General features: G+C 42.9%; 1 protein-coding gene across 1 annotated transcript in view; it reads left to right on the top strand.

Moving 5' to 3' along the window:
- The window catches only part of LOC141166918 (intercellular adhesion molecule 1-like), a 278,027-nt gene extending 251,628 nt beyond the window's left edge, over positions 1-26,399 (top strand). The window contains exons 4-10 of the mRNA XM_073654099.1: positions 13,582-13,839; positions 14,597-14,908; positions 18,378-18,665; positions 20,173-20,445; positions 21,392-21,625; positions 22,477-22,743; positions 25,537-26,399. Of these exons, the coding sequence (XP_073510200.1) occupies positions 13,582-13,839; positions 14,597-14,908; positions 18,378-18,665; positions 20,173-20,445; positions 21,392-21,625; positions 22,477-22,743; positions 25,537-25,730 (1,826 nt within the window). The 3' untranslated portion in view covers positions 25,731-26,399. The remainder of the gene's footprint in view (positions 1-13,581; positions 13,840-14,596; positions 14,909-18,377; positions 18,666-20,172; positions 20,446-21,391; positions 21,626-22,476; positions 22,744-25,536) is intronic.
- Positions 26,400-26,966: the final 567 nt, after the last annotated feature.

The raw sequence follows: 26,966 nt of genomic DNA, 5'->3' as shown, positions 1-26,966 counted from the left end.
CTGGTGGCAAAGTTTTTGAAAATTTTCCTATAAAGGTCAACAAACAAGTCCAAGGGGGTTTGGAGGGAAGTGGAATAAAGGCGTTTTCATAAGGTTCTGTATCTGTATAAAGACTGAAGAAGATTCAGCATGAGTCTATAGGGATTTTCCAGGTCTTTAGCACAGTATAGGAATGGTCACAAAATAAATAATTGTTACTTATGGATCCAATCCCTTTCTCTTTAGCAGTCTCCGATAAGAACAGTAATGCCTTTTCAAGCATTATTCATCAGACCGCTGCAGTCAATCAGTGTAGCATGTACGTGTGCATGTGTAGCATGTGACCGCTGAAAGAAATGATTGACTTCATCGGTGAGTTGACTGAAAGTGATGAAGTTGCATCCATTAGGCACCTGATGGATTAAGTGACTGCTTATTGGAAGATCATGACTTCAAGCCCTAAGACCAGCAGAGTCGCAGCAATGAAGTTTCCGAAAACCCCTTTATTGGTTTATTCAAAGTATAGCCCATCAATATAGCAATCAAGGAAAGCTTCTCGAATTCCCCCAATCACCCTTGGACTTCTGTAAATGTCAATAAAAAGTTTTTAAAAAACTTGGGCACCAGCATCCCCTTTCCTAAATTACCCATCTACATTAGAGTCCAGAAAATCCCCTTTGACCCTCCTTTATAATGGTCACAGACTTCAATGGTCAAAAAATTCAGAAAGTTATTCACCAGCCACAATAGAGCCAACCTAAGTGAGCTTTGATGATGAGTTAGTCAGAGACTAAAAGTGTTCACTAAACTTCCTCATCTTTTTATTGTTGACCTCGTAAGTTGTAGGATGGAGTAAAGTGCTCATTGTATCTATGGCCTCCCGTTCTTTCCAGTTTTTGAAAAGGACATTGCATCTTTAACTATAATACATTTCCTTTATGACTCAATGCAATATTTAACCCTTAAATACTTCATCGGAGATGGTTATGCAGACGCAGGGCCACCTCTCCGAAATGTGACCAATATGCTCTGCCTATTACAGTGCCGGTGTTGTGAGTGAAATTTAACTATATCTTATTCCAATGTTGCAGAAGAAAATCCACTGTGGATATTGACCTGAGTTGTGGATTTGAAATCCTCAGTGATATCAGCAGCAGTATTTACCGCTTTGGATTTCCCAACGATTTTTACACTCTGGAGATTCCAAAGGAATTATGCTACATGGGAATGTATTTTGTCGCCAGGTCAAAAGTGACCAGTTTTTGCTCATCTTTTATTCTCGCTGCTCCCCTGAGTATTCCAGTTTTTGTCTTTTTAAAATCCGCCATACGGTTCCAGAGATATGGGCTTTTTAATTTAGTGCTACGTTTTATGGTCTTTATCGAGGAGGCGTGGTTCACAGGAACCTATGGGCGTGTCTGGGGTGTGTCTCAGACTACTCTGCATTATTACCATGTGAGCCACGCCCCTTTTATAAAGACCATAAAAAGTGGCACTAAATAAAAAAGCCCATATCTCTGGAACCGTGTGGTGGATTAGAAAAATTTAAAAAATTGAGGATTCAGGAGAGCAGCGGGAATAAAATAGGAGTAAAACTGTTACTTTTGATCTGGTGACGGGCCCTCTTTAAAGTTGGAGATGATACAGCTTTACGCTAGAACTGCCTTGTCTGTGTATTATCAGGTTACAGGAAACCACACAGTATATATTAAAAACCGTAAACCATACATAATAACCCCTAAAGATCATGTGCCATATTTTTACAGTTGCTTTGCAAGAAATGGTGTCACTTCAGACAATCTTTTGCTTTCTCAAAATGTCTTGTCTCATCCTAGTGATCTGTGGGACTGGAGAAATAGTTCCTCAGGGTCTGTTGGGCATATCAGGCCAGTGACTGTAAGTGGCGCTGGGGAGAGCAGGCAAACATTTTAAGACCAAACATGACCTAGTGGATAGCCCCACCTCAGAAGGGATATGCAACAAATCCTTCAGAGATGTGTGACCAGCGACCACCTTGAGAACGGGACCAATTTTGTAACTCGCCTGGAAGTGAATGAATAGAGCCGCGATTGTGCTCCCACCTTGAGATCGGACCCACATCTATCAGGCCTTTAAATCCTATAGATAAGCAATAAATGTCTGAGATGCTGAGATGGGAATACTCCTTTAGGGCAAGGGGTAGAGGGGTAGCGGTGAGGGAGCACATACACATTAGATAAAACTTGAATAAATGGCCGAGTACGACCATAATGAACAATCGTCGGTTGGTTCAGTGAAACGAAAGAACGTTCATTTCGATCAGTGATCGACTATTGAACATTCATAATTCTTCGAAACATTGGTCGGACTTCAGGCTGCATCATCAGTCAAAAAAATCCAATTTGGGCCAATGCAGTCTGTAATCATGTTTGAGGCCATTAATCACAATAGTTAGTTCATCTGATTGTTATCTAATGTATATGAGGGGCCTGTTATCTCTAAGAGCGGTCTCATTGTAGTGCAAAGTATATGTTGGTGGGCTCTTTCTGTTATGCCTACTAGATAAGCGAACTCTGTGGTGGCATAATATTTGTATTAAAGGGGTATTCTCATCTCCAAGATCATATCCCAATATGTAGTAGGTGTAATAATATTAGCAAATACCTCCAATTAAAAATGTAGTATAGTTCTTCTGATTCGCTATGTCACTTACCCCATGTGCAGGGCATTGCAGTAGCTTAGATATCCATGGTTACGGCCACTAGCAACTAACTGTTACTATGTGAGTGGCTGTAACCATGGATACATAAGCTACTGCAATGCCCTGCAGGGGTAAACGACATAGCTAATCTGAAGAACTATACTACATTTCTAATTGGAGGTATTTGCTGATATTATTATACAAGACCCATATTAGGATATAATCTTGGAGATCGGAATACTCCTTTAAATATTAATGCCCCCCAAAGGTCTTTTTGGAGGACATATTGTAATAAAAACAAGAGCAAAGATAAAGCAAATAATAATAATAACCTTACATCCGCCATTGTATTATCTCAGCCAAGCACTGTGTAATACAACCCAAATGGCTTCCTCTTCCATGTAATCATCTCATCTTCCTCTGGGCCCGGGCTTTTAAAACAATATGAGCAAGGGAAGAGCCAGATTGTCACGATACTGGTCATTACCTCAGTTTATTGTGTGCAAGGGGACTGTATGGGGCAGATGTGCAGCAACACACCTTGATCTATATGGGGTTGTATGTGGGATGCATCCGCCTAGAAGCAATGCCTCCATAATATGGCATCGAACAGAACTCGCCGTGATTATTTTTACGTCAAATTCCCGCAAAATCTGTTTACAATTACATTGGATTTTCCATAGTATTTCACACTCCAGAAAACGATCCACGAATCTTTCATGGCACAGCTTTACGGACGGAAATTGCCCAAGTCTCCATAGTACAGACAACAAACAAACCCTATCTATAGACCTACAATCTCATGTTACTTCCACCCCCACCCCCCCTACACCACCATCATCACCGCCATCTACCATTTGAACATTATCAAAAAGAGAAGCTAAAAGGAATGGAGTAAAATGTGACTGCTGGATCAGACTACACACAGGTTTGTAGTCTGTTACCATGGTGACACATAGAAGCTGATTCGTCAACGCTTTTATGCCAGAAAAGCATTGTAAAAGCATTGAAAAGTCGCAAAAATGTTGCGACTTTTGGCGTTTTCACACTGGTTTGAATCAACTCTGCCTAAATAAGGGGAGCTGAGGAGGAGCCAGGATGCGGCCCACCCGAATTAATAAAATGGGGCCCACCCAAATTAATAAAATGTGGCCCACCAAATTAATGAAGTGAGGCCCACCCAAATTAATGAAATGTGACAGTGTTTTGTACTCCAGAAATTCTACTTCAGTCCCTGACTGGAGAAGCATTTCTGGCACAGCACACAAAAGCGCCCCTTAATGAATTTGGCTCCTTCTACTCCATCAAGACTGGTCTTGCTGAATCAGACCCATAGTTCTCCTTCAATCAAGTTCCTCTGTAAAGGACTCCTGGAGATTATCCACTTAAATATTAATTAGTAAATAGTGGACAACCCCTTTGAAGGTCACACCATGTTGATGACTCTTCCGAATTGAGAGGTCATCAATATGAGTTCCCCACCGATGAGCTGTGATCTGTAAAGTTCAGCTACATTCAACATATAGTGACCACTGCCGGGTTGTTCTGAAGAACACTAGGAGCTGTTCTGCAGTCCTGTGCAGCTGCCACTACACATTGGATGGAGCTAGGCTTATAAGCACCATTAAAAGTGTTTACATCTGGTAGTCACAAGAACAAATAATTGGTGGGGGTGCCGGGTGTCGGATCCTTACCGATCATACATTGATGACATATACTGTGGATAGGTCTCAAGCAGTCTCAGGTAGACCACTCACACCGCACCGGAGGTGAGTATAAGCGTTATTATTTTACCGGGGGCAAACATACGGATTGAGAAGGGGTTGTCTGAGTAGTAAAAGCCGAAATCCCTGCTATAGGCATCAGCTGTATATTACAACTGATACTCTACTGCAAGCCTGGGATCTGAGACAACTCTGATCCTGGAGGTCTAAACCCCCTTAGATGCCAGACTACGTCGGTCTCCTTATCCCTCTCCCCAGTACACAAGAGCTGCCATCTTTATATACCTATTAGGGTCTATTAGGATGTCAAAATATTGAGGTATATTATTTCTGTGATGACCATGTGGTCAAGTTCCTTAGTGCTGCTAAAGATTAAAAATGGAAAAAAAATTATGTAAATATATATATATATATATATCTATAGTATAAATAATTGGAATTACTGTCAGTGTCGCCTTGAAATATAAAATTATCAGGTTACTTACTCATTCAACTTCCAAGAAAATGTATTAAAAAGTCACCTATACACCCAAAATGGTAACAATGAAAACACTACCTCACCCTAAAAAACAACTAGCCCTCAACACAGCAAATAAATAATAGAAAATAATTAAGTTATGACTTCTAGAATAAAATGACACAAAAGACTTCAAAAAAGGGGTTTCTATTGCGTAAAAGTAGTAAAAACTAAGAAAACAATATGAATTTGTCATTGCCGTATTCATCCCGACACACAGAATAAAGTTAACGTTTCATTTACACCACCACTTCGTAAAAATAAAAAAATAAAAAATGATAGCATAATTATATCCCCAGGCCCCCAGGTAATCAAATTATTAAAAATTTTACAAACTTTTTACAAAAATACAACTTGTCCCCAAAAAAACAAAACCTACTGAGGGTTAATGTATAAATAATAATAAAGGCAAAAAAAGAAAAAAAAGGCATCGAGGCCAAAATTGGTTGTTACAGTAAGGGGTTAATTCAGAGCAGTTCTAATTTTGCGCATCAGGTCCTATTATTGGGAGTGAGATTTGGGATGCTTCGCTCCATGGGAGAGGGCATCTGGAGTATGTTCGGTATGACAAGCATCTCATGGGAGTCTCCATCAGGACTAAACACTAGTGAAGCCATCTGCTCCGCCCGGCCTGTCTGTCCTGGACCTCGCTGTTTCTACGTTCATGGCTAATTTTCAAGTTACTGTTCACAAATTTATTATAACACTTGTTTTTCTAATCCCAGGAACCCCAAATCTATTTTTTTAGGGTTTGCTACCACAAGTTAGATGATACCTTGTTGATTGCCGAGGGTCCCACCCCCTATATACGGTATGAGCCCCACATAACCTCTCTAAATACAATATGAACCCTCACATAGCCTCTTATATACAATACTAGATGGTAGCCCGATTCTAACGCATCGGGTATTCTGCGCTCGTTGCTGATTGGTGGTGGCCGCCAGCCGCGACCAAACAGGACAGCGGTGTTTTAAATTTTGCGCCATTATCACTGAACCGTGTTAGTTTGACCGGGGAGCGGCGCTGCCTGTGCGGGTACTTCCGCTGCGAGCAGCTCGTCATCTCCCGGCTGTATCGCCGCTGACCTCCATGCGGCTACCGTCGGGAGATCAGCGGCTAGGGCCGCTGATCTCCCGACGGCAAGTGTGAAGGGAGGACTGGGGAGCGGTGCCGCCTAGGCCGCCGGTCGGGGTACTTCTGCTGCGAGCACCGGTCATCTCCCGGCTGCATCGCTGCTGACCTCCGTGCGGCAGATGAGCCGCTAACGGCCGCCATCTTGTTCTGAAATCCCGCGTCGCTGATTGGCCGCGGCCGGACCAATCAGCGACGCGGGATTTCCTGGACGGATAGACAGACGGGATAAGCCGATTATATAGTAGATGAGCCCCCATATAGCCTCCTATATAGTGTGAGCCCCACATAGCCTCCTATATACAACATGAGCCCCACATAGCCTTCCTATATACAACATAAACCCCCACATAGCTTCCCTATATACAGTATGAGCCCACACATAGCCTCCCATGTAAGGCATGAGCCCCACATAGTCTCTGATATACAGCATGTGCCCCCCCGTGGGCCACTGTTTCAGCCCTTTGGCTGTCTTGGTCCGTGGGCCACATCCGACCCTCTGACTGTTCCAGTCTGGCCACAGTTTGCCTATGGCTGCCATGGAACATAACAGGCCAATGGTGCACATGCATGACTATCACCCCATTAAAATAAGGCAGTTTAGAGCCTCAATCTTAGTGTCAGCGTGGATGCCCAGCAATCAGTTCATTATAACCCTGTGGAATGGTAATAACTTGCCCCTTTAAAGGGAGTGTGTCATCAGAAAATGACTTATTGATTAAATCAGAGTTTTGTATTCAATGCATTTTTTTCAAAATTAGCAGCAATAATCTGGTCAGACCCTTTGTTTTGTATTGAAGCATCTAATGAGCGTGTGCAGAGGTCCTCATGAAGGGAAGGTAAGCAGGTGAAGCTGTGATATCATCTATTGTGACGGCTGGATCCTGTGTTATCAGCTGTGTATGGAGGTCGGGGGCGTACATAGACAGAAAAGGGTCCTGTGCATGAACAGTATATGGGCCCTTAAGAGTCCAATAACCCATCATAATGCACATTTCCACCTGTTTTGGAGGTGGTAGTGGCCCCCTTTACCATTTTGCACCAATGATATGTTTGCCTCTGATAAAGGTGTTACCTGCCATTTGAATCCTGCCTCTGCTGATAATGAGTCTGCTGAAAACTCTTTCTAAAAGAACAAGTATGGATGTAAAATAGGTCATTTTCTGATGACACATTCCCTTTAAATCCACTAATGAAGCGTATATAACGTCTGTGTGCCTCCTTGGTTACACTACAAACAGACCACAGCGTCGTGTGCCATCTGTTCCTTCTCTGTATAATCTCTCGGTGTCACAGATATCATCGTTCTCAGACATCACTTGGAGTTTCATTATTTTCCTGAAACTGAACATCTGTTAGCCGACATTTATTTCCTGTGACGTTGTCCTCGTCGGTGTCCACGTATCACGCTATGGGGCCTTCAGTTCTTGTGCAGTCCTTTACTTTATTCGCCACCCTTTTGCAGTGAGGACCTGCTGGCCAAGTTACTTATAAGGGGACTTTATTTATTTTATTTTTTTTTGGGTTAAATGCATGTATTTGGGTACAAAACTCATTTTTGGAATTGAATCTCATTAAACAATTTGCACCGTTTGACTTTTACAGGATCTTTATTTCCCTGCACATTCAACTCTGATGAGATCTGTAGTGATAAATCAGCAGAGAAGAGCTCAGAAAAATACAAATAAAACAGTCATAGCGAGCTCACTGATGGACCCTCTGTTAACTCATTCTACAGCCTGCCATAGACAGTGCAACACGGAAGCTATAGAAGGCTAAGGGTGCAAAGTTTTAAATGAAACCAACTGATTTTTAGCCCAAAATACATGTATTTAAATAAGAAAAAAATGCTCTCGAAGGTCAGAGCCGCTGCTCGCTAAGTAGTGCGCTTCATTGTGGTGTTGTGAGCAATCACTGTGGTTTTCAGGACTGGGATCTCCACCAATTTGCTAATTTATTTTTGCTTAAGTGCATTGATGTGGAGCTAAGAATTATTTTTGCAGTTTGGATTCTTGAAAAATGTTGCACCATGTGATTGGCATTGATTGGACCACTGTCAGTCATTGCTATTGTATAGAGATAAGGGGAGCATGCCCACAGGAGTGTAATGGACATCCTGACATGTGCTGGAAGATCAGGGTGGAGGAGAAAAAGTCGTCCCTCTTTTCCTCTTCCCTGTTATTCCTGTACACACCGACATGTCAGTGGCCCTTACCCCGTACAGTGGCATTGATTGACAGTGGTCCTGGACTAGTCCGATGATTGCGGATATGGAGAACAGGGACAAAGAAGCTTTTTTTAAACACATTTAGGGCTAATACCAACAGCACTAAATGGGTTGTCCAGGTTGTCTGTGACTGCAGACTTGTGAATCCTCACAGCGTACACTGCGCACTGTCAGGATTCTATGGTGCCGGCGCCAAGAGCGGATAGTCAAGTGGCTGCAAGTACGAGATATGCAAACTCCTGGCCTCATTCTGACTAGAGGTTTGCGGCCTCACTCAATACACTTGTTTGAATGAGGCCTCTCACGTCAAGTCTGCACCGGAGAATCCTGACAGCGCGCACTGAGCTCACTGTAAGGATTCACAAGTCTGCAGTTACATTGATTGACTGCAGACTTTCGTGCCAAACCTGGACAACCATTTAAAGAGGTTATTAGGAGGATGATAAAGCGCTTTTAATACCTTCTTGGGATAAATACTGATGACAAATTCCATTTAATTTATTTTTTTTCTACACTGTGTTCCAAATTATTATGCAAATAATATTTTCTCAGATTTTCCCAAATTACCTATATGAATTGCAGTCATTGTAATTTTCCAGTCAAATAACTATTAGAGTACAATTGAAAGGTTTTTGTACAAACTGCCTATGATAACAGTATATTTTTAAAAAAATAAAACACTCAAACTGCACTCAAAATGCATGTTCCAAATTATTATGCACAGCAGAGTTTTCAACCTTTTCATTTTAATAAAGAACAAAAAAATGGTCATTTTTGAAATTATAAGCATTAGCAGGTTATTACAAACTGAAATCAAACAGTTTTCAACTCAAAACTTTATTCTAGGTGATGTTACATTTGCACATAGGACCCCTTGTTCGAAAGGAGCTTCTGAACTCTCTCGTCCATTGAATTTGTCAGGTTTTGGATGGTTTCTGCTTCAATTGTTTTGCATGAGGACAGAATACCCTCCCAGAGCTGTTGCTTAGATGTGAACTGCCTCCTGCCATCATAGACACTCCTTTTGATGATGCTCCAGAGGTTCTCAATGGGGTTGAGGTCAGGGGAGCATGGGGGCCACACCATAAGTTTGTCCCCTTTTATGCCCATAGCAGCCAGAGATGCAGATGTGTTATGTGCAGCATGAGACTGGGCATTATCATGCATGAAAATGATCTTGCTGCGGAATGCACGGTTCTTCTTCTTGAACCATGGCAGGAAGTGCTGTTTGAGAAACTCAACATACATTATGGAGTTCATCTTTACCCCTTCAGGGATCCTAAAAGGGCAACAATCTCTCTCCCCATGATTCCAGCCCAAAACATTACTCCACCTCCTCCTTGTTAGCGCCGTAGCCGTGTTTGCATGGGGTGTCCATCAACCATCCATCCTCCACTCCATCCATCTGGACCATCGAGATCATTTCATGCATGATAATGCCCCGTCTCATGCTGCACATAACACATCTGCATCTCTGGCTGCTATGGGCATAAAAGGGGACAAACTTATGGTGTGGCCCCCATGCTCCCCTGACCTCAACCCCATTGAGAACCTCTGGAGCATCATCAAAAGGAGTGTCTATGATGGCGGGAGGCAGTTCACATCTAAGCAACAGCTCTGGGAGGGTATTCTGTCCTCATGCAAAATAATTGAAGCAGAAACCATCCAAAACCTGACAAATTCAATGGACGAGAGAGTTCAGAAGCTCCTTTCGAACAAGGGGTCCTATGTGCAAATGTAACATCACCTAGAATAAAGTTTTGAGTTGAAAACTGTTTGATTTCAGTTTGTAATAACCTGCTAATGCTTATCATTTCAAAAATGACCATTTTTTTGTTCTTTATTAAAATGAAAAGGTTGAAAACTCTGCTGTGCATAATAATTTGGAACATGCATTTTGAGTGCAGTTTGAGTGTTTTATTTTTTTAAAAATATCCTGTTATCATAGGCAGTTTGTACAAAAACCTTTCAATTGTACTCGAATAGTTATTTAACTGGAAAATTACAATGACTGCAATTCATATAGGTAATTTGGGAAAATCTGAGAAAATATTATTTGCATAATAATTTGGAACACAGTGTATATTTGAGCATAGGCAAAAGTTTTTCACTTTTAAAGGTGTTTTCCAGGCGAGAGATGACTATGGTCTGGCTCTGTACCATTCTGCGCATACACCTCTGGGGGCATTTGCTTTTTCTCCTCTACCGCTGGCCAATCACAACATGACAATGGTGGAAAGTTCTGTGGTGAACGCCTAGATAGTTGAAGGGAAATTTTGCATAATTTCATACTTCGTTTGCCTACAAAAATTCAGCAAGTCGGCCGGTGGAAGAGGGTGTCGTGTGTACATACCCTTAAAGGGGTTTTTCACTACCTGGATAACCCCTTCTTAAATTAAGGTTTCCCTTTGTAAAGTAAAAAATATATCCATATACTCACCTCCCATACTGGCGGCACCAGCTCTGCCGGGGCTCACGTAACATTGTTATGCCACATGAGCGCTGCAGTCAATCAGTCTGGGGTCTGCTCTTCACTTGTATTTGTGTTACTGTCATGGATGGGTATGGCTGCATAAGCCATGAGAGCAAACATGTCTGTGGTTGGGGAGCGCTGTCTGGCTAATAGGGCACCAAAATACATTGTCCTTGTCCTGTTCACAACATTGAGCTACAAGCCAAACTTCTTCAGGTCCTCCACTGACCTCAGGCCACCACTCTCAAAGGCTATCATGGAAATGAAGGCTGGAATGGAGGTCTATCCTCTTCAGTGATGAGTACCACATTTGTCTTGGACACAATGATAGCCAGAGATTGGTCTAGAGACTATTTGGGTAATGCCATAAAGAGGCCTTCACCAGGGAACGTCATTTTGGTCCTACTCCTGGAATTATGGTTTGGTGTGGCAAAATGTACAGTAGCCGAACCCCTTTAGTCTTCATTCCAAGTACACTAACATCTAGTTATTACATTGATTTGTTCGGGAAACCAGTGGTACAGCCGTTTCTCTAAAGTGTCCCAGGATCTGATTTTGATCATGACACCAGACCACAAGTTGCTGGAGCTACTGTGAGCAGCTGACTGTGCTACCATGTCCTGCAGCATCTCCAGACTTGTCTCCCATCGAGCATATCTGGGACGTAATTGGTTGGTGATTGCACAGGAAGCTGCCAGCAGCGGATCTTGATGATTTGCCCAAGGGCATTCAGCGCAGCAGAACTTTCCTCAGATGACCATTAATAACCTCACTAATAGCAGCCAAGGCTGGAAGTGCGGGGATTTCTACACTTAATAAATACCAAAAGGACACAATTTTTTGGGTGAATGTCATCCACAGCTTTTTTTTCCCCAAGTGTCCATTTATTTGCATAACTGATATCCAAACATAATCACAGTATTGATCAGTTATATCCCACTGATCGGTGACACGAGACACCACGTGGACTAAAAACACATGCCAACATGGAATGCAGGCTGGCCGGAGTCAGGACTTCAAGGACCTACTATCACTCTTTGAATTAATTGTGCCTGATGGTTAAAGAAGGTGGGGTGTGACAGGGCCGGCTCCAAGTATTCGTGGGCCCGGGGCCTACGGATGAGAAATATAGGTATACAACACAGGGCCCAGGCTGTCCCCTCATCCTTCACATATGCAGACATGCACACACACAAACACAGTACGCAGACATGTACACACACAGTACACACACATTATGCAGACATGCACACACACACAGTACGCATACATGTACACACACACACAGTATGCAGACATGTACACACACACACAGTGCACAGACATGTACACACACAGTACGCATACATGTACACACACACAGTACGCAGACATGTACACACACACAGTACGCAGACATGTACACAGACATGTACACACACACACAGTACGCAGACATGTACACACACAGTACGCAGACATGTACACACACAGTACGCAGACATGTACACACACAGTACGCAGACATGTACACACACAGTACGCAGACATGTACACACACAGTATGCACACATGCACACATATACAGTACGCAGACATGCACACACACAGTATGCAGACATGTAAACACGCACAGTATGCAGATATGCACACACACGCAGACATGCACACACACAATATATTTGAAGACAAATTCACAAAAAAATACATAAATATATACAGTCATACACACATCATACATGCATGCATAAGCGAACGCTCACACACATTAGAAATATTTTTAATATGGAAAAGCCGGCAAGAAGCTTCACTCACCTCCCCGCCGGCTTGTCTCCCATCCAGCTCCTCTGGCTTGTGGCTGTGGAGGGTGCATTGCTTGATGGCCGTCACTTTCACAGACATGGCGGCGCTCAGTGCACTGTGCGGCTGTGTCTACTAGTAATGATGTTGCCGGGTTGGCACTGCACTTTTAATTTTGCTTGTGTGTCTCCCCAGTGCACTGCGTGCGACCATGTTTGTTTAAGTGATGGCTCAAGCTGCGCCGAAGAATTAGGTGGCCCTGTACAGCTGCTGGGGGAGCAGTCTGGGCCCCCAGGTGTTCCGGCCGCGAGTGGGCCCCCCCCCCCCATTTATCTAGGGCCCCAGCCCGTGTGCTGACGCCGGCCGTGGCGTGTGAGCACCTCCGCCCAACCAGGGGGCTGATCCCAAGAGGCAGGTAGAAAGGGAATGACACATGTTTGGGGGTTGTTGTTGGTACTGTGTCATGGAAGGGCGAGGATCTGCTTCTGAGGTCAGATCCTGGTGCCACGACTTGGACTATTAGAGACTGGGGATCCTCTTCCACGTGTTATTGTGTTGTCACCCTCTTTGGTTACCCTGCTGGATTTTTAAGGACTAGTGTTTCTTTTATCCCCTTGGCGTCGGACTACCGGGTGGCACCCCAGGTTTGTTCCTTTTGTTGTGACCGTGTTATAGACCTTCGGGGAATCATGTCTATATTTGGTGGAATATTCTTCCAATATAGATGGCTTGATTGCGCACCACTCTGCCTGGTCTGTCACACGCCCCGTCACAAATATAACTTGTGCTTTGTTTTTATTATGAAACGATTCAAAGAAGTTAACAAAATACGGGCGTGTGGGAGAGCTCCTCCCTACCACCGCCTAAGGAGGTCCAGAAAGAGGCCACCCCAACATTGCCTTCACATGTACCTCTCTTGCTAATATAAAGCTGAGGCCTTCAACATCTGTATGTTAGGAATATATGTCTCCAGGGGGAAAGTATTGTCCTTCAGAGACTTCAGTTCTTATAATGTGAGGTATGTGAAGATGGTCCTGTTATTCCATTATAACCTTGTGATTTCTTTTGCAGTGAGATCTGAGGACTCGGTGGAGGTGAAAGCTCACAGTTCTCTGCTGTTTGTCCCATTTAATGAATCCATTTGGGTAAACTGCTCGACTTCTTCTCCTGAACACACCAAATATGAAAGCCGATTAAGGAAGATGGATTTCCAAACGGGGGCAAACTGGGTGGCAACAGAAGTGATTGTAGATGACTGGGTGAACTCAACATTATATTGCCTTTATACTGTAGATGGAAGAGCAAGTACCACCATAGTACTGGCGTACGGTGAGTAGCATGTTATGTATCAGAAGCCAGAATCAGGGTGTGTTTGGTTAAAGGGGTTATCCATTTTTACTAGAAGAAGGATATCCCCCTACAAGGATCTCCTGCAATGAAACCTAGTAAGCAAGTGTTCAATTTCCCTGCAGCACCACCGCAGGATAAATGAAGCATTACACATGTTGGGTCCTCCAAGAGTGGAAGACTTTTTCTGTTGCTGATCTTTTCTCTGGCTAATAGATGGTCTTGATTTAAGAACTTTTCTCTAGAGGATGACTACATTGCTTTGGAGTTCTAAAGGAGGTAGGACCTAGCACCAAACCAGTGATTGACTGAGAGACCATTTCCTATGTCAAAAGGAAGCAGGAACCAGCAGGGGCCCAGGAAGCATTTGTATTGGGAATGGAAGGGATCAGTGTATTGAGTACCATTTTATTTTTTTACAAAAGTTTGAGCCTGTTTTATATATAGATTATTGGTCGCTGACCTCCATTTAAACGCAATGGCAGCCGTAAAAATCTCTATGTGGAAAGCCCCCACTAGTGAGAAGACTATGGGGTCAGTTTATTGAGACTGGCGCATCTTATTATCCAATTGATCTAAAGATAGTGTATAAAATGTCAGGCATAGATTTATCCTTCTTTCTATCTTTAGGGTTGGTAAATTGGAAAAATTATCCCTTTTTTGGGGTAACCCCTTTGGGTTTTCTCATCACTTTCCACCAACTAAAATAATATATATAAAAAAAATAATGTTGTTGCAGCTTTGCCGTCCAACGTGAATATAAACATGGAGACTGGACTAGAAGAAGGAGAAGAATATACGATCACCTGTACAGTCCATGAAGTTGCTCCCTTGGAGTATCTTACCATTAACGTCTTCAGGGGGGAGGATGTCATTGACCATAAATCGTATAATGGACCGCATGAGGAGGGCAAAAAGACAGAGAAACATAACTACACATTCACGGCTAGCCGCCGAGACAACCATGAGAACTTCACCTGTGAGGCCGTCCTACAACTTGGGTCAGAAACCAAAAGAGTCAAGACCCCGGGGATCACTGTACAGACCTACGGTAAGTTATATTGCATGTGTGAAATAAATGATTTACGGTCCACAGTCCTCAAAAAGAGAATGCTTCATGAATAAGAACTTTGTGTTAAATGTATTTTTAAAAATGTTTGGGCAATAAAAAAATAGAAAACCTGCAATTTTTACACTGGCCACTAGGGCAATTATAGACTCATTTTTTGTTACTTCAGGAAATTCACTTGCACATTAGCAGCAATAACCTAACTCTGACCCTGTCTTTTGTATTGATGCATCTAATGAGCGTGTGCATAGGACATTGTGAAGGGAGGGGGAGGAGGTGAGCTGTGACATCGCCTATTGTGATTGGTGGATCCTGTGTTATCAGCTGTGCATAGAGGTGTTATCAGTCATTGTAATCCTGACTCTGATGACTCTGATGATAAGGAACATACTGAAAATTCTTCATGAAAGCACAGGTAGTATAAATAGCCCTTGTGGCCAAAGTAAAAATGGCAAGATTTACAAGTTTTATTTTTTTAATAAAGATGATTGGAATTAAAAAAAAAAGTTGCCAAAAATAATTCAGAATACATCTAACACAAAACTCTGATCTCATCAATATGTCATTTTCTGATGATAACTTCCCTTTAAGAGCCTAAAAATGTGAACAAAAAGAAATAGGCATATACAGTGACATGTAAAAGTTTGGGAAACCCTGTTATTGTGAATAGTTAAGCAAGTTGAAGATGAAATTATCTCTAAAAGGCCTAAAGTTACAGATGACTTTGTAAAAAAAAAAAAATATATATATATATATATATATATATATATATATATATATATATATACATATACAGTACAGACCATAAGTTTGGACACACCTTCTCATTTAAAGATTTTTCTGTATTTTCATGACTATGAATATTGTACATTCACACTGAAGGCATCAAAACTATGAATTAACACATGTGGAATTATATACTTAACAAAAAAGTGTGAAACAACTGAAAATATGTCTTATATTCTAGGTTCTTCAAAGTAGCCACCTTTTGCTTTGATGACTGCTTTGCACACTCTTGGCTCCTCTCTCTTCCACGTCCTGACTTCAACTCCTCACACTAAGACTCACTAACCCCGCCCCCAGATCCCAGTTGCTAAGGGGATGAGCTCCCCTTGCTGGTCTGGAGACAGGAAAGTGTTGCATGTTAGTATACCTGACTAGGGGATCCCTGCTTGCTTCCAGGCATGGCATTACCTCTTTTGAGGGAGGCAATGCCACTGTGGCAACCGGACCCCTGGGGTGCCACACATCAGGCTTGTTTAGATGTTCTTTTGCATACTTCTGAAGCTGAAGTTTATGGTGAGGACACAGGAGAGGTTTTCTTCTGATGACTTCCATGAAGGCCATATTTGTGCAGGTGTCTCTGAACAGCAGAACAATGGACCACAACTCCAGAGTCTGCTAAATCTTTCTGAAGTGAAGGTCTTTTGCAGTCAAGCGGGGGTTCTGATTTGCCTCTTTAGCAACGGTACGAGCAGCTCTTAGTGAAAATTTGCTTGGTCTTCCAGACCTTATCTTGATCTCCACTGTTCCTGTTATCTGCTGTTTCTGTGTCACCCTGGCCTGGATGCCACAAAATGTATTAAAGCTGTGTCTGAGAGCAAGGGGGAGGTTCTCTAGTCAGGGGAACATTAGCATGCAATGCCTCCTGTCTCAGGCCAGTAGGGGGAGCAGGCTGCCCCTATAAAAGCTGGTGCTGGGGGCAGGGTTAGGGAGAACCCAGATGACCTGTCTCAGGACTGAGACGTGTCTCAGCAGAGCAGGGACAGAAAGTTGCACTGCACCTAAGAGGAAGTGTGGCAGGAGGAGAGCCACAAGCCAGAGACAAGAGGCGAAGAGAGCCTGTCTTGGCAGAGAAAAGACTTAATTTTACCAGACTTTGGTGTCTGAGGCTGGGAGGATTCCACATCCCCCAGCAGACAACCAGTCCGCAAGGGACTGTATATTCCTTGGCCTAAGAAGCCTGAAGGCCCTGCCACAACCGAAGGGACCAGTAAAGCCGTACAAGGCTCGGAGCAGAAAGGAACCCACGTCGCAGGCCATACAGGCGAGAATACACGGAAAGCTCGGAAACGTGGGCTGTTATCCTATCAGGAGGAGATAGTCAGAAGGAGCACAGAAAGCACGGTAGGCCTACACCCTCACCCTGACCAGGGCCAATTTCCCCGTTGCTCTCAGACATCCAGGTCCCCCTCCTAGCCGGGACTGTTTATGGGTCAATTTACCTGTTCTAGTAAAGACCCTGGACTGCAACCTGTTGTCTGTGTGCTCCTTGCTTCTCCAGCACTATCAGCACTGGGACCCTCACTACCATCACTCCCAACATCCACTACACTGCCCTGGGGCCGCACTCTTCCCGTGGGAAGTCACACCATCCCAGCTGCACACCTCATCAGCCCCAGCGGTCTGCCTTGCAGCGGCGGTACCTAATGACCGCAAATCCACGGGTGGCGTAGTCGGACATAAACATCAGCACATAACGGACTACCACTGGCCTGACCACCCTGAGCCACGGAACCGGGTTGCCACTACTACTCCCACCGTTTCCCTATTGCCCGGATCCGAGTGCCCCACGGCCCAGGGGGCGAGTCATTTCTTAACTACATTTCGAACTGAGGAAAGGACAACTTGAAAACGCTTTGCTATCTTCTTATAGTCTTCTCCTGCTTTGTGGGCCTCCACCATTTTCAGCTGCTTAGCTGAACCCATGGCTGCTGATTTTTGGCACAAGGTTAGAGAAGGCTAAGATTTTATAAAGCTGGAAAATTTGCTTCACCGGCCTTTCCTAACGATGATGGTGAACAAGCCATAATAATAACAGGCTAATTAAGGTCTGAAACCTTGGTCAAAGTTATCTGAGCTCACAAATCTCCAAGGGTGCCCAAACTTTTGCATCGGCCCGTTTTCCTTTTCGTAATTTTTAAAATGAAAAAAAAAAACAAAACGAAGACTATATATATATTTTTTGCCAAAAATACAAAGGAAATGTGTCATCTTTAACTTTAGCCCCTTTTGAGATCATTTGACCAGGGGTGCCAAAACTCTTACATGGCACTATACACCACAGCCCTAGAAGGATTCAAAAAGGTCTGGGTCCCCATAATGTATCTTTTTAATGAGGAGCAGTTTAGGAAAAAAACAAATCTAGTAAAGTAATTCTTTCTGCCACCACTAGGGGTGGTGCACACTGTATATGATGATATTATTGTGTCATTCAGTTATGTAAAAATCCCTATGCTGTGAGCTCCCCCTGGTGGTAGCTGCAGATGCAATTTCATCGTGTTACTGTATAACTGAGTGAAGGGGATGAGAGGATTTGGATTTCTTTTAATTAAATAAAAGATACTAGAATTTTATAAAAACTTTTATTACATGTTATATCTCACTATATACAACATATATTTCTGAATTATCTACCTTGCATTAATATATCTTTTTATTATAATATCAGCATTGCCAAAAGGCCCTGTTATATCAGTGCAAAAATGGATAGAAAAAGGGACCTTGACTACAGTGGAGTGTCAGATTGCCAATGCATTTCCCCTTGAAAATGTGAACTTGAAGATGCTCTTTGAAGACAACCAACTTAATGTCACCATTGACCAGACAAGTAAAGGAATCAAAAATGGCATGGCTGAGCTAAATACCACTTACTTAAGTCTGGGACTGAAGACCATTAGATGTGAATCTAACTTATTTACATTGACACAGGACTCAACCGTGGAAGTTAATATTTATGGTAAGTCCAGCTATATAGAAGAATCAGAAGTCCAAGTTTGTGATGTGTTTTATCCAAAGCCCTAGTCAGTCCAGATATTTGACGTATTTTCTCCAAAGCTTTAGTCAGTCCAGATATTTGATGTGTATTATCCATTCCAAAGCCCTAGTCAGTCCAGATATTTGATGTGTATTATCCATTCCAAAGCCCTAGTCAGTCCAGATATTTGAAATGTTTTCTCCAAAGCCCTAGCCAGTCCAGGTATTTGATGTGTTTTATCTCAAGAGGTAACAGCTGATGTATCCTTGATTATTACTGTAAAGAATATTCAATACAATCCCATGTCAATCACTCATGTCTGTTGTTCGGTCCAATGAACACACTACCGGGCGGGTTTCTAGCCCGATATAAGTCCGTTATATCAAATAGAAACTTGTGGCAGCTCTCCCAGGCCAACCAGGCACTGATTCACTGGAGCTAGTGAAAGAGCCCCTCAGCCTGTCAGGGGTGTGAGCGAGTGTGGTGCCACGTCAGTGACTGAGTGTGCCTCCTCTTCTCACTCCCTGGTGCCTTCCTGTACCCATATGGACAGGGGGTGTCGGGGAAGAACTGTACCAATCTGACCTTACACGTTCTTGAGGGGGGTGCGGAACGTCACGTAGGTGCAGAGGGCCGGTCCATACCACATGCTCCGTCTGACATAATTGTGACGTCAGGTGGATGGCAGGGTGGAGATCCATCACATTGGTGGCAACAGTGGGATTCTGAGGGGTCCCTCTGGTGCCATTTCATCACAAGTGGTGGCAGCGGTGGGATTCTGCGGGGTCTCCCTGCTGCCATCTCTTCACAATTATGTCAGGTGCTCTTGAGACTACCCTCATTTTGCAAAACTGCTTTCTCATGAGACTGCAGTAGTCAGTAAAATTGTGCTGAATTTGGTTATACCACTTATAACATTAGTTGTGTTATTTAAATAGTTCTTGTTTACTTGGCTTATTGCAAAAAATAAAAATAGAAAGTTTAGAAACTTTGCTATGAACTGGTTTTATAATGGGGACTGAGTCATTTTGATTTGCGACTGTATCTCGAGAATTGGACCAAATTGTGCAGTGTTAAGAATAGAGAGGTGACTCTCTCAATTACTTTCTGTCAGAGCTGAGGCCTCTTGCTGCATGGACAGCCACCAATCCATTCCTGGCAATGCATGAAGGGGCCATGTTCTCAAGATAGATGTAGCTCCCAGGTTTAGTACTCGCACCTATGGGGTATTACTTATCTGAACGATGCACCATAAATGTCCTTGATGGCAGCAGCCCTTTAAGCCAAAGAATATCTACCGAAAAAGTTGTGAGACAGATTACACGGGTGCCCAACCAACCCCATATTACAATGTGGCCACCATGGTGTCAAAGTGCAAAATGGTAGTAGTACTTGCCCTCTTTGGATACATCGTAGCCCAATTATGGTGCCATTAGAATGACAGGTGTTGCCTATACTCATAGTAACACTTTTTCAATCTTCCTTTCAGAACATCCTGCCTTTATTTTTGGTCTATCCAGCGACATTGTAGACCTGCATCAGAAGGTGACCGCTTCTTGTAATATAACTAATGAATATCCGGAGGGTTATGTTCTATCCATTCTTGTGGATGGTGAAGAAGTGCTGTCGGTTGAGAACTCTACGGTCATCCACACATTCACTGTAAGCCGGAGGACTCCGAGCCTACCCATCACCTGCAAGGCACATATTACTGGAAATCTAAACATATCCAGATCGGACACACAGACCCTAGAAGTACATTGTGAGTGGTTTCTAGCCATATTTGAGCTTTTTAATGCCAACCACTACAGTCAAGCATGGAGGCTCCACCAAAGCCTGGAGTTCATCTAAATAATTTTAAAGGTGTAAATGTAGACCCCTAAAAGTAGAAAGATAGATGCTACATTCTTATCTGAACCTGCATCTACAACCTTTGCCTCGATCGCTAGGCAGCGCCGTACTTACTTTATGGACGGCAATTAAAAAAGCAGACACTGTCCTGCCAAACATATAAGTGTGGCTGGGACTTGTGGTGCCACACTGCTTGAGTGCTGCTGCAGGGCAGTTAAACAGCAGGTGTAAATAGCCTTCCGCCGTGAGATTTGGGAAGAGCTACACCCTATTTAAACTCCCATCAGTTTGCTGGGAGTTGCCAGCTATAGGTACTGACTTTGGTCTGTTTTCTTGTGATACCCTGCTACCCGGCCTGGCTTGTTTGACAGCCATTGTTGACCCTGGACTGGTTTAACCTTCCATTTTCCTGATGATTCTGCTCCTGTCCCTGTCCTTCTGGCTCTGACCTCACCTATCTCCTGATCTCGTACTTCACTTCTAACTTTTTCCTGTATCTGACTTGTCGACTCTCCTTTTCAAGCTTTCTCCATCAACCACTCCATGGATGTAACCCAGGAGCCAACACCACTCCATGGATGCAACCTAGGGGACCCTGCTGTAAGTCCAGATCCCTGTACAAAGGTTCCCCTGAGGCCTTTTTAAGTGGAGTGGCTTGAGCAAAGTCTGTCCGTGGAAGCCCTAATGAGAGTTTTCCCTTACAATAGATAGATATGAGATAGATATTTGTGTGATTGTTTAACATTACGACATAATAAAATCCAATTTTCTGGCATATTGCAGGGATACTAAAAAGGTCATGTGATGTGTCGGCCATCAATAATTTGTGATATATTTGTTTCTTTTTTCCATTTTAGACCCCCCAGAGTTCACTGAAACTTTATGTCCCTCAACTTTACTTCTTGTAGAAGGAAGACGAACATTTTCATGTCGGGCTGATGGAAACCCAGAGCCGACAGTAAAATGCTATAGTGGTAAACATAATATCAGTGACTCGGGTACGGTGACGAGAGACATGTCCGGGATTTATAAGTGTCAGGCAACAAACACAAAAGGAGACAAGTTGAAAGATGTCAACGTCACAGTGCAATGTAAGTCCGCTGCTATGACCCTGACTGCATTGTGAGTATACGGCGTAGAACAATCTGCTGCTACCTGTAGTTTCCCGAAAGCTGGAAGATACATATTACCAGTACATTCAATAATTACCTTTTTAATGAGTCATCAAATGCAGGAGGTAGAGAAGCTGCTGAAAATCACCACCTTCCCTAAGGCACTCAGCTTCTTTTGAAAGGCTGCCATGTAATACCACATTTCTCCAGTAGTTGGAGCTGTAGGAAAAATGTGCAGATATCTCATGCCAAAGACAGGTAACCCTATCTCCAATCAACAAATATCTGTAATCTGATAATAAATGTGGCACCAAGTGTCTGCAGCCTCCGAATAGGAAATGACGCATTACATGTTACATGATGCCTATTGAAATCAATATAATGCATGGGTACGCCGGGTCCTCAAGGCTATCACATGCTTTTTGTGCCCGATCTCAGCTTTGCCTAATAGATAATTTGCTATACATTTAGTAACTTTATTACCAGGTTTCCCTGAAGCTGATAGAAGCAAAAAAAAAAAAGCTGTAAAAATGATATGTTCACAGATAAATAGCATTCTCCCTCCCATAGGTGGCGATGAAGAGTCGAGACAAACTATTTTGCATTTTTTTCCCAGCAAGCATTGCCTAAAGTCTCCTTAATTTATACTGTATGCTTAGAAGAAATCTCAGTGTCCTACAAATTCTTGTCATATTTACAACATGGGGAATGTCTATTATTGTGGTCATCTTCTGATTCTTTCTCCTCCATCCTCCAGGAATGTAATTTCTGCATTTTTCATTAAAATTTGGAAATATTTTATCATGTTTTTTCTTTTTTTATTTACTCAGACGCACCGTTGAGTCCAATTGTGACTCTTTCAACCAATGCAACGATTCAAGCAGGAAATCCACTAAACATCACCTGCGAGTCGGATGGGCTCCCGGCTCCTACATACAGCTGGCAGCTCCCCAATAATGCCAAGGTGATATACTCCCCGGATAACAGCTCAATCATCATCCACACAGCAGCAGACACGCATAATGGAACATATACCTGCCTGGCCAGGAACACACACGGGGAAGCCAAGTCAAATCAGGAGGTGACAATCAAGCCTGGTGAGTAACAAGGTCAAGGAATTTTAGAGAACCTTTCACTGAAGCCCCCATTCTTTTACCCTAATTGCCGCTGTTCCACTGATTCTGGAACAGTTTTTCTTTTTCTTCTGTGCCCCTCCGTTCCAAAGTTATGGCCCTCGGAAATAATTGTGCAAATTATCACTTCAACCAACTGGGCGTATATCACAGAACTTCTCTGTGGGCGTGGCTGTGTTTTCATTGGTCATCATCAGAGGAGAAAAAGCAAACACCCGTGAGTAGTTCTTTGGTATACGCCCAGTTGGCTGGAGGGAAAATTTGCATCATTATTTCTGAGGGGCATAACTTTGGAACGAAGGGGTGCAGAAGAAAAAGAAAAACTGTTCCAGAATCAGTGAAACAGGAGGTACAACGTTCAAACAAAGAAAGATCCAGTGACAGGTCTTCTTTAAAAGAGTTATGTGGGGTCTGAAACTAATCATGAGACAGGGGTTCAAAAGTCCTCTGAGGGAAGTGGTAGTGAGCATGTGTGGCCGCTGCTTCATTCACTGTCTATATGAGTGATGTTCGCACATGCTCACTACTGCTCCATTCACATTCCCCATTTTTGGGATCCATGAGAGTTTAAGCATCTGGACCTGTAGAAATCATAAATTTATTATATTTTCTATGGGCTGGTGGTTATATATACACAGTTGTGCTCAAAAGTTTACATACCCCGGTAGAATTTTTTTCTTTCTTGGCCTTGTTTCAGAGAATATGAATGATAACAAAAAAACTTTTTCTCCACTCATGGTTATTGGTTGGGTGAAGCCATTTATTGTCAAACTACTGTGTTTTCTCTTTTTAAATCTTAATGACAATCAAAAACATCCAAATGAGCCTGATGAAAAGTTCACATACCCTGGTGATTTTGGCCTGATAACATGCACAGAATTTGACACAAATGGGTTTGAATGGCTACTAAAGGTAACATCCTCACCTGTGACCTGTTTGCTTGCAATCAGTGTATGTGCATAAAAGCTGAGTGAGTTTCTGGGATCCAGACAGACTCTTGCATCTTTCATCCAGCCACTGACGTTTCTGGATTGTGAGTCACGGGGAAAGCAAAAGAATTGTCAACAGATCTACGGGAAAAGGTAGTTGAACTGTATAACACAGGAAAGGGATACAAAAAGATATCCAAGGAATTGATAATGCCAGTCATCAGCGTTCAAACTGTGATTAACAAATGGAAAATCAGGGGCTCTGTAAAAACCAAACCACGGTCAGGTAGACCAACAAAGATTTCAGCCACAACTGCCAGGAAAATTGTTCGGGATGCAAAGAAAAACTCACAAATAACATCAGCTGAAATTCAGGACTCTCTGAAAACTAGCGGTGTGGCTGTTTCAAGACGCACAATAAGGAGGCACTTGAAGAAAAATGGGCTGCATGATCGAGTCGCCAGAAGAAAGCCATTACTGTGCAAATGCCACAAAGTATCTCGCCTACAATACACCAAACAGCACAGAGACAAACCTCAAAACTTCTGGAGCAAGGTAATTTGGAGTGGTGAAACCAAATTTGAACTTTTTGGCCACAACTATAAGCGTTACATTTGGAGAGAAGTCAAAAAGGCCTATGATGTAAGGAACACCATCCCTACAGTAAAGCACGGAGGTGGATCGCTGATGTTTTGGGTATGTGTGAGCTACAAAGGTACAGGAAACTTGGTAAAAGTTGAAGGAAAGATGAATGCAGCACGTTATCAGCAAATATTGGAGGCAAATTTGCACTCATCAGCCCGGAAGCTGCGCATGGGACGTATTTGGACGTTCCAACATGACAACGATCCAAAACACAAGGCCAAGTTGACCTGTCATTGGCTACAGCAGAACAAAGTGAAGGTTCTGGAGTGGCCATCTCAGTCTCCTGACCTCAATATCATTGAGCCACTCTGGAGAGATCTCAAGCGCGCAGCTCATGCTAGACAGCCCAGAAATTTACAGGAACTGGAGGCTTTTTGCCTAGAAGAATGGGCAGCTTTACCATCTGAGAAAAGAAAGAACCTCACCCACAACTACCACAAAAGACTTCAAGCTGTCATTGATGTTAAAGGGGGCAATACACGGTATTAAGAACTGGGGTATGTGAACTTTTGATCAGGGTCATTTGGATGTTTTTTGTTGTCATTAAGATTTAAAAAGAGAAAACACAGGAGTTTGACAATAAATGGCTTCATCCAACCAATAACCATGAGTGGAAAAAAAGTTTTTTTGTTATCATTCATATTCTCTGAAACAAGGCCAAGAAAGGAAAAATTCTGCCGGGGTATGTAAACTTTTGAGCACAACTGTATATCTAATTTTAGAGTTGAGCAGAGAATATTGACTGCCACGTTTTGACTTCCAGTCCAGTCCTTTATGGTAGCCGGACTAGGATAGTCTTCACTTCTGTGGCGGGCATCCTAAGGCCAGCATGATGGGTGCAGCTGGTGATTACTCGGCTCCCAACATCATGATGTACTTCATGCGGCCTATTAAGCACCAAGGGCGCCCAGAATGCTGGTCACGAAAGTGAAGACTGGCTGCCATGAAGGATGGGGCTAGGCACCAGACCAGGCCAGTGCAATTTTTTTTTTCTCAACTCTAGTGATATATTTTATGTTATTTATGAAACTACCCCTTCAATGTCAGTCTTCACTGTCATTCTGGCATTCTATTTATGAACCCCTGAGTTCAGAGTGAATAATTCTAGATATTTATATCAGTCACATAGAGGTAATGTTAACATTTTTAATAATTAATCTTTATTTTTTGCTTTCTTCCACAGTCGAATTTAGTATTGCATGGATTGTGGCAATAGTCGTCGGTTCAGTTGTCCTTGTCTTTGCAGCCATAATATGCTATTTGTGTTGGAAAAAGGGACGAAGGGGATTTTATCACCTACTGAACGCGCACCACAACCGTAAACCAGATAATAACATCCCAACAAGCTCCCAAAATAATAAAACAACGGGTGTATAACATTGAGACAGTGACTGAAATTCCCATTGGAGCCCAAGAACCTTGAGCAATGTGAAAATGGACTACTACATGATCCGGTCAGTGAGGACGACGTCTGACATCCACATATTGAGGACACTGCGGTCAGTGAGGACGACGTCTGACATCCACATATTGAGGACACTGCGGTCAGTGAGGACGACGTCTGACATCCACATATTGAGGACACTGCGGTCAGTGAGGACGACGTCTGACATCCACATATTGAGGACACTGCGGTCAGTAAGGACGACGTCTGACATCCACCATGGAAGCTACAATCATCTTAATTTATATTGAACACAGAGGAGATATGCTGGCCAATAGGAAAAGGAGGTGTTGTCTGCTGTAGCCAATCAGATTCCAGCTGTTATCTGATGCTAGGAATAAAGACAAAGTTATCCATAGCAACTAGAATCCTGCTGACAGTTTAAAATAGAATGTCAGAAAGGTTCTGTTGCCGTGGTAACAGAACTAATCCCACTTCGCACATGGCTGCCTATGGACCTCTCTCCCCCTAACCTTCTCAGAGGGATATATATTTGTATTTTTTATGTTTTCTTTGCTGTAAATTTTGTGTTCAATGTTGATAGGTCATCCTGACGATTGTTGTCAAGTAATTTTAAAATTTACCAAAGCTGGAAAGGAAAAGAGTATTTGGGCCATAAAGGTGCTGGATGATAGCAAGATGTACGCCAAAAAAGACGAATGGCTGGATAGATGGATGGATGGCTGGATAGATGGATGGATGGCTGGATAGGTGGATGGATGGTTGGTTGGGTGGATAGATGGATGGATGGCTGGATAGATGGATGGTCGGGTGGATAGACAGATGGATGGTTGGATAGACTGATGGATGGACGGATGGAAGGATAGGGGATGGATAGATAGACGGAAGGATGGACGTGTCCAGATATAGATATGTACATTCTTGCACTGATGTAAATAGAAAAGATTTTATTTATCTTCTACGTATTTGCAGAAAACAATTGGAATGTTCCGATATATCGCTAGCATATGCCATAGCATCCTGATCTGTAGGAGTTTTACCTCTTGGACCCCCTCTAATCTATGGGGTTTTCTCCTGATCAGCAGCACGCACTATACAAGTGAAAGGGGCTCAATTGCTGTTCCCTGGACAAAATGGCTTTATTTAACGACCCCCATTACCATTATTTAGGCTTTCCTTGTTCAGAGTTCTGTGAGTCAGGTACATGT

The sequence above is a fragment of the Phyllobates terribilis genome, unplaced genomic scaffold (assembly GCF_046119375.1).
Source record: "Phyllobates terribilis strain yellow unplaced genomic scaffold, ASM4611937v1 Scaffold_11__3_contigs__length_659146591, whole genome shotgun sequence".
Taxonomy (NCBI): domain Eukaryota; kingdom Metazoa; phylum Chordata; class Amphibia; order Anura; family Dendrobatidae; genus Phyllobates; species Phyllobates terribilis.
Note: the sequence above shows the minus strand (reverse complement) of the source record. Positions and strands in the feature narration are given on the sequence as shown.